The sequence below is a fragment of the Manis pentadactyla genome, chromosome 13, assembly GCF_030020395.1.
Source record: "Manis pentadactyla isolate mManPen7 chromosome 13, mManPen7.hap1, whole genome shotgun sequence".
NCBI classification, from domain to species: Eukaryota; Metazoa; Chordata; class Mammalia; order Pholidota; family Manidae; genus Manis; species Manis pentadactyla.
In genome coordinates this window covers 54291644-54300610 of record NC_080031.1, presented here as the reverse complement: position 1 = coordinate 54300610, position 8967 = coordinate 54291644, and the positions used below count along the sequence as shown (strand labels likewise).

Sequence of the window (8967 nt, the reverse complement as noted above, 5' to 3'; positions counted from 1 at the left end):
CCTTTAGCTCTCTGCTTCTGTGAGATTGATGCTTTTGAATATGAAAGTGAGATCATACAGCATTTGACTTTCTGTGTCTGGCATATTTCATTTAATATAAGGTCATGTGGACTTATCTATGTTGTTACAAACGGTATGTTTTTCAACAACATAGAGGTGGAATAATATTTTTCATAAGCCTTTTTACATGCACAGTAAGTTTATTTTGTATGATTTTGTTCAGTGTTTATTGCAAATAAAATTTTTTTAGATATTTTATGCATTGGTCAGGAAATCCAGAGCAAGGTTAGGTTGTAGCATTGCAGTTTTGCCCTTGATTTCAGAAAAACAGCAAATAATAGTTCATATTTATATAGGAAACTTGATTATAGTTACTTTTATGAGAATAAAGTTGGCCATAACATTACTATTTTGGTGATTTTTTAACATTAGGAAGTGTTGTTGAACTGTATTAAATTATTTTAGATTCTATGGAGATATTCTGTTTTATCTCAAATATTTGTTACAGTTCAATATGAATTCTTGAATTTCTTCAATTAGAATACTTTAGTTCAAAATTAAAATATTTAATAGAGGAAGAAACATTATATTTATAATATTTTATCTTGCCAATTTTGGAAAAGTTGTGTTTTAGAATAGTGTTTCAATATTATAATATCTAATGTTCTTATTTATAATGAAAACTCCTTGACATATCTCCCTATAAATTTGCACAAAACTCCTGGGTGTATAAATCCCCAGAATATCATGAAGCAGATACAGTGCTATGTAAGCACACGCAGTGAGCAGCAATGCACTCCGGCAGGGCGGGTGCTTCTTTAGGCCCTTTCCTGGATGCAATAGTTTGCTTAGTCCTTGGTAAGTCTCACCAGGGTTTTACAAATTTTATTTATGTTTTCAAATTTACATACATCATGATAAGTGTAAAATGGGGCCATAATTGGTTGATTGTGAAAATATATACTAACACAGATACTTTTATGAATTTTAAATAATAGGACATAAACTAGAAGAAAAATAAGATAACCAAAAACATCTGTACCGAAATTATTGAAGAGCTGTTGCTATGAAGTCCATGGTCCTAAATTCCAGAAAGTAACCATCATTTCCCTGCTGAGAGAAAATCAACTGTAATTCCAGAAGGATGAACCCGTGGACAGTGTCAGCTTGGGCGTGAGCAGAGACAGTCCCCGGGCCAGGCAGCCACAGCAAGCCCTCTCATCCTGGGTGCCGCCACGCTGGGGTGCCGCGGACCACACCCCTCCCCTGCTCTTCCCAGAGGCACCTTCTGAGGACACTATGGCCCTAGCAATTTTAATAATTGTTTTTTATGCTTTTTAATCTGCTTGTTGAAGATGTTTAACAGTAATATGTACACTATGCTTTTTTAAACCATTTTTACATTCCATACACATTAACTTTTAATGAGTATGCAACCTAAATCGGGAAATATTTTAAGTGATATATTTTCCTTCTTAATATCTTACTTAACTTGTGTCAATCTTCTTAGACTATGCAATTTTGAAGTTATTTTCAGAATTTATTCAGTACTCATTCTTCATGACAGTTTTCAGGATCATTTTGATATTTTGTCCATTTGCCTTTTTTCATTATAACCTCTTCATTAGTTACCCACCAGGGACTCATCCTATCATAGAGAGTAATTTAAATTGTCCTATAATAGCCATTTTCATTTTTCAATCTGTGGATGTCAAATTTTTTAAGTATTGCATTAATTTTACCACTTATAGGGGTGAATATGAGTCTGCATCAGGTAATTTTGGTAAACAAATCAGATGTGTGTTGAACACACCTTCTGATGTGTTTTACTTCACTCTGTTAACACACATTTTATAAATATATTTATTCCTTAAGCCACCAATGACCCATGAACCATTTGAGGACTTGTACTTTCTCAAGTTTTATGAAACCTGTTTCAAATATCATCCCTAAAAATGAACTCTTGCTGACCTAATTAATCTCAATGGATCCACCAAAATATCTATAGGAAACAAGGTGTCAATAGGCTGTCAGTTATTCAGGAGGCTACAATCACTAGTCCCCTTGAGGCTTTTCCGAAGCACAACTGTGCCTCCAGAGAGTGATCACCAAACAGTTCAGGGAAACCCCATGCCCATCTGTCCATAAGGTTTATAATAAAAATACGCCTCTGTTGAAGGGCCTGGGGATCATGCTCACTGAACAACAACTGGATGGCACTGGATTTGTGTCTGCAAGAGTGCTGTACAAAAGAGAGAGCTCCTACCTCAGTCCTCAGGTATGACTGTGATCTGAGGTCTCATTCCTTTATGGGGATAAAATTTTAGTTTTGTATTTCATTGAAGAAAACTATAAAATATCCAAGGTATACAAAGAACATTTAATGTTACTACTGTTTTTGTGTTTTCTTGTACCCTGAGTCTTTCACCTTACCAATTACTAAGCACTCTACAATCTATAAACTTATATGAGGTATGTGTAGAGGGTGAAATACATTCCCTCCTCCCTGTTAAGTTTATTGTTGGGTCTCCCAAAGAAACCAAGAGCTGGTGCTTTAACAGAAGAAAAGGCATACACATTTATTAATATTAAAAATTTAAATGCAGAGGGGTATCACAGAAAAAATATCAATACCCAAAAATATGGTTAGATTTGAGAGTTTTATACCTTCTCTTCATATGCATCTTTAATTTCAGTAAATCAATGTATATGAAAATCTAGCAGAGGAGGATCATTTAGCACTGTCTTCATTTTGATTGTAGCATCATCTCATCACTTTATGCATCAACTACAGGTCACTGCAGCATGTTGGAACATGCAGAGAACCTCACCGTCTTCACAGAGTTCCTCCTCATGGACATCTCCAGCTCCCGGGAGCTCCAAGTAGTGCAAGGTTTAATATTTTTAGTGATTTATCTGGGTGCCCTGGCTGGAAATCTTGTGATCTTTACTGTCATTGTGATGGATCCACGTCTTCACTTCCCTATGTACTTCTTTATAGGCAATTTATCTCTGATAGACTTTGGTTTCATCACAGTTACTGTTCCCAAATCCATCATAAACTCCCTAATGGGTAGTAAACTGATTTCTCTCACAGAATGTGCTGCTCAGACTTTCTTATTTATGTTATTTGGATCCACAGATTTCTTCTTCCTTGCGGTCATGTCCTATGACCGCTATGTTGCCATTTGCCACCCTCTGCACTATGGGCTCACCATGACCCCACGTCTGTGCACACAGGTGGCAGGTGTGTCATGGGCTAGTGGACTGATCTACTCTGCTGTCCACACAGGGACCATGTTCAGGCTTCCCTTCACAGAGTCCAATGTGATCCACCAGTTTTTCTGTGACATCCCTCAAGTCTTGAGCATCTCATCCCAGGACGTGCAGTTTTCTGAGTCGGTGGCCCTGGCTCTTAGCACCTGCATTGTCTTGTTCTGCTTTGTCATCTTATTCACCTCATACATTCACATCTTTTCAACTGTGCTCCACATGCGTTCTGTGGAAGCTCGGAACAAAGCCCTGTCCACCTGCTCTCCCCAGGTAGCTACACTTGTTGTTCTTGTGATTTCTGGATTGTTTGCTGTATTGGGTCCTGTCTCAAATGAATCAACCATTCAGACTCTGCTTATGACCATGTTCTATTCCATGGTCCCACCCTTTATAAACCCCTTTATTTTTGGCCTGAGGAACAAGGAGATAAAGAATGCTGTAGGCAGAATGTTCAAAAGCATTTTCAATTGTGATTAAACAGGTATTTTTGTTTGACTTGAAGAATTATTTCAGAAATCAAAGTGGAGAAAAAGAGTACCCATAAAAATTATCCACAAATTCAGGTAAATTTATGATTTTAGGTATATGATTATTTGGTACAGTAGGGTGTATATAAGTAAGCTATAGTTAATCATATTAAGAGAATATTTCCTTGAGCAAATTGAATTATTCATTGTATGCATTATGCTGTTTTTGAGTGTTAACATTAGTAGTAAAGAGTGAATTTTTCTTTTGTCTTACCATACTCATTTTGTTATAAATAAACTAAGGCCTGGAAAGATAATTATTTTCCCCATTTCCATATTGATTTCAGTAGCAAAGGTAGGATTAAAACTCAGCCCTCTCTCACTCTGAAATATGCCTTCTTCTTTTTTCCAATATGTAATGTAATCTTATTTTTTCATATTTGTACAAAAAATGTATATATTGTATAATATATATGTTCACATACAAAATAAAATCCTACACTTACAAACAGGTCCAATCATATCAATAACATACACAATGTAAAATCTGTTTCTTAGACCCCATGAATAATCCCGCAAGCTGTGGGCAGGAGACGGAGATCAGCACAGCACAGGAGTTACTCAGAGGTCACTGTCTCGCATCCAGAAAACATATGGAGATGAACAGCAACTATATTTTTTAAAACTGTAATCTGATCATTTAGAAAAACAAAGACTAAGAAGATGGCCCTTAGGTTGCTGCTCTCAGCCACTGGTGCTCCTGCCCAGGGGATACAGATTGCATGTGATGGATGAGGCACAGGGAACCCAAACGTTGGCCCAGGAGAAGCTAATAATGATGCAGAGAGGACAAGAAAGCTCTGATTTAGACTCACAATGCATGATACCTCTCAAACATAAAATAGATTTTGTGTTCAATATCCTTAAAAACTTCACAGGCAAGTACTGCTTATAAATATTTTATTTGGTATATAGTTGAGTAGTATTATTTCAGGAATGGCAGCAGGAATTCTTAGGAAAAACTCTTAGGAAAAAAAGCTGTTTTATTTTCATGATATCCAAATATACTGATAACTGTGATCTATTTTAAGAATGAAATCTTTCATTGAACAACCTGTGACAGTCATGATTCAAGACCCTGATTAAGTAAACTCACAAGCAGTTCTACAACAGATATAAATTTTGAATAAAAATTTGTGTTTTTTTTAGTTGTCATGGAAATGTTTTAGTGATTTTTAATAATACAGATGGAAACGAATTACACTGAAGAGTTATTTATTTCCATGCCTTGCAATTGTAGACAGTTTTTGGGCTGCATACCTTCGTGTTTTATTTGAAAAATTAATAAACTTTTACATCTATAATCTAATTATTTTCACAAGGAAAGTATGCAGAGGAAAATGTGTTTGTATGTTTAATTCTAATAGATGTTACTATACAATAAACATCAAATTTTGTTTTTCCTAACTCAAATGATGAAAGCATCTGAGAATAAACTGTTTAAATTTGTGCTGAGTACTGCGTCGTAGCATGTGGCCCACAGCCCTCTCAGTCCCTTGCTTTCTCATGCAGAATGCGTCAGCGTCCGCACCCAGCTCAGCAGCTGGGATACAAGCTATAGGGAGTCACCACTAGGATCACCACGTGTCTTGTAACACACCAAGCCAGGCTTTCTAGTTGCTATCTTATGTTTATAAGTTGTGTTTTATTTTTGTCTAAATTGCATGTTTCATATTAATAGTGAAATATAGCCTCTCATAATTAATATTCTTATAGAAATTATCTTATTTGGGTTTCTGACCATACCTCTTATATTTAACAATGTTGTTATCAACATTTATTAATATCTAATTTTAAAAATTAATTTGGAGTATGGCAAGTAGCTCCTATTCTCCACTTATCTTGACACTTGGCTTATGTACTAGTCATTATTTTACTATGAACCATTTTACTTGTATCTTTGAATTTAGGTATTGTTTTGGGTGCTTTGGCCAACCTAATATTACAATTCTATAATGTGATAGACATGTTAGCTAATGCTATAGTGTAATTATGTTCCTATATTTGTACAGTGTAACTGCATTGCTACATATGGGTATCGAATCAACATGTTGCATACATTAAACCTGCAAAGTTACATGTCAATTAAATCTGCACAAATGCATATAAGAAATGACTGATATTTTTTGGCATTTTGTCCAGTATGAATGGATGCTACTGTGAATCCTGAAAAAGTATCTACAGATACATGTATATATTTCTGATGGCCAAATGCATAATGCATAACATCGTCCTGCCAAATTAGTTTTGCAGTCAGACCTCAGGAATTGTCCCCCTTGTGGTTAAAATTGTAGTATTTTCAGAATCTCTCACCTGGCCTTAGTGCATCTCCGTATCAGTAGGTGTCTCCTAGGGGTGGAGAGAAGTAGGCCATCTCCATATCAGTAGGTGATTACAAGGGGGAGTGAGGGCATGACTGGACCCACGAGGTTGGTTGGGGTCCCTTTTTGTAGCCATGTTGCGAGAGTCACAGGTGAGCAGAGGCTGAAAACTGTTTGTAAACAATAATCGGGTTTCTCCCCCTTTACTTCTCCCTTTGGCTGACTTTGGTTTCAGAGGCATTTGCCCCTGACTTTACCCCTTGGACTTGCACTCCCATGTATCTCGCCTACAAGGTTTCTAACAGCACGCTACGGAGGACTCCTCATCCTTACATCTTCCAAATGACAAGCAACAATTTAGATAAAATTTTTGACAACACATGTTATATGTTTACAGTGATTTCCATGGCTTGGTATATGTCCTGCATTAGCCTTTATCATGTGACTAAACACAATATTTCACAAGTGGTTATATTAAAAAGACATCCCCAAGTTTGGTTGCTGGTAAATTTGGTACAACCCTGGGAAGAGTCTAATGGTCTTGCTAAATTGACTCCAGCCATGTATAAATGGAGACCCAAGAGATTTACTGGACGGCGCATTGCCTTCCTCAGTTCTGCAGCCATTATTCTAGCTACTGCCTCTGTAGCAGCAGTGTTATTAAAGAATCTATCCACACGGCTAAGGTAGTGTAACTCTGGGGGGGAGGAATATTTTCCCAGCCTGGGGAAAAATACCTTTGACCTGAAATCAGTTTAATAGAGAAATAAAATGGGAGAAAGCTGTTTATTGCTAACAAGCAGTTGTCCATTTATGCTTACCTGTGTTTCTCACAACCTGGCTGCAAAAAGAGACCCCACCCAAACTCTCCTGTCAGATATGCCGGGCTCCCCTTGTACTTACCTACTGATATGGAGATACACTAAGGCCAGGTGGGAGGTTCTGGGAATATTGCAATTTTACCTACAGGTAGTTAACCATGTTATGACTAGCATGACTTGAGCAATGATAACACAAACACAAACTGATAGTGGCATTCTGCAGAGGCTGCCAGCTGTTGAGGCTGCTCTTGATTGGCTTGGGGACTGACAACAAGCTCTCATTGATGAACAACACATGCAATGCAATTGACAACATGACAAAATCTGGTCACACCATTGCCGTATGATCAGTCCCAGCACTCATGGGACCTTGTAAAGAAATACTTGCAAGGAGCCTTCTCCTCTAATCTTCAGATGGAACTTAGTGCTCTCTCTACTCAATTACATCAACAATTACTTGATATCTAACCAGAAACACAAATACAGGTTGAACAAGATTTATCCAATATCATGAAATTAGCTCCATAGCATTAATTTATGTATTGGGTCATTGCAGCTCTTTGTTAATCTTTTTCATTTTTCTCATAGTCTTATGAATGATTTGTATTGTTATGACCGACTCCAAGCATCATGAGCAACAGCTGGTTAAGTTGCTGTTTTCTGAGAAGGTTGAAGGATATTAACACCAAAAAAGGGGGATCCGTGTGGAACCAAACGGCTAAGTCCAGGACTAGAAAGCGGTAGGGCCACACTGCAAGCAGAACACTGTTTCCTTTGCAGCATGACATGCTACACCCATTTATTACTGGCTGCATGGGGTTTTACTTTGTTTGAAGTCATGGTAATGGCTCTATTTGATTGCCTGCACGTACCCTGCAACATCCTATTTGGCACAAAGCCTTCTGATGTGCTGTACATTGTTTTTATAAATGTATGCTCAATAAATATGAGAGCTTTACAGCAGTTCGGTGAAACCTCCCTTAGCTTCCCTCTCACCTCTATTGGCTTTCCTGTCTTGAGTAGTTACTTCTGCTGCCACTCACTATGCCGGACAACAGAGCATTGTGCATTTCAAAATGTATTAAATGAATAGATCTCATGTAGTGTTCCTACCACACACAAGCTCACGCACAAACACACACAGGAACATGAGGAGACTCTGGGAGATGTTGGATATGCCCATAACCTTAACGGTATGATAGCTGTTTCCATGTGTCCAAACATACCAAACTGAGTATGCTACATATGCATAGTTTTTGTATATCAATTATGCCTAAATGAAACTGTTGGAATATATAAAATGTAAGAATAATAAATAAATGAAGTTTCTGAAGCCATCATCCTTCTTATTCCCAACACAAAGCTACTAGGGCATGGAAGCTTTGGAGGTCTAATTTAGTTCATTCAGTTAACTTAATAAGATTTAAACATTGAAAATCAGCTTACTCTTTATCCATGTTATATTTTACTCCTCAAACTAATCTGCTTCTTTTGCTATGTTTCTTGATTCATCACTATTTTGAAGTAGTGCATCGCCTCCTCACGACACCTCTCCTCACTGGAGAGATGGAAGACCACTTTGGGACTGTGATGCTGGCGTGTAGAACACTTGCTTTTTTCCCCACTCTGGACTTGCCTCAAAGTCTTTCTACTCAAATGTTGATGGTATCATCTCGAAATCCATCAGGATTCTTTCTTTACTATCCTTCAAAATTGGTAAAATTCAGAGACTAATTCTAAGCTTTAGGTTAGGATCTTACATCTTGTTTTAATAGACATTTTACTGTTGTATTCTGTGTCTTGTAATTTTCAAACTTATACTTTATTAATCTATTAATGGTGATATTGAGGCTGTTTCAAACACTTAATTGTTGATGTGAGAGGTAGGTGGATAGATCTTGTTTTATTTCATATCTTCACACGTTTTAAGGCACTTATTTTTCAAATGTGATAATTGTATTGATAATACTTTAATTTCAGTATAATACTTATATATGTATAGATGCATATATGCATAAATAAAAC

At 37.0% G+C, this 8967-nt stretch overlaps 1 protein-coding gene across 1 annotated transcript; it reads left to right on the top strand.

Annotated features, from left to right (window-relative positions):
- The first annotated feature begins 3162 nt into the window (after positions 1-3162).
- On the top strand, positions 3163-3750 carry LOC130680203 (olfactory receptor 14I1-like). The gene has a single exon (XM_057490474.1). The coding sequence runs from the start codon at positions 3163-3165 to the stop codon at positions 3748-3750; it is 588 nt and encodes a 195-aa protein (XP_057346457.1).
- The last annotated feature ends 5217 nt before the right edge of the window (positions 3751-8967 follow it).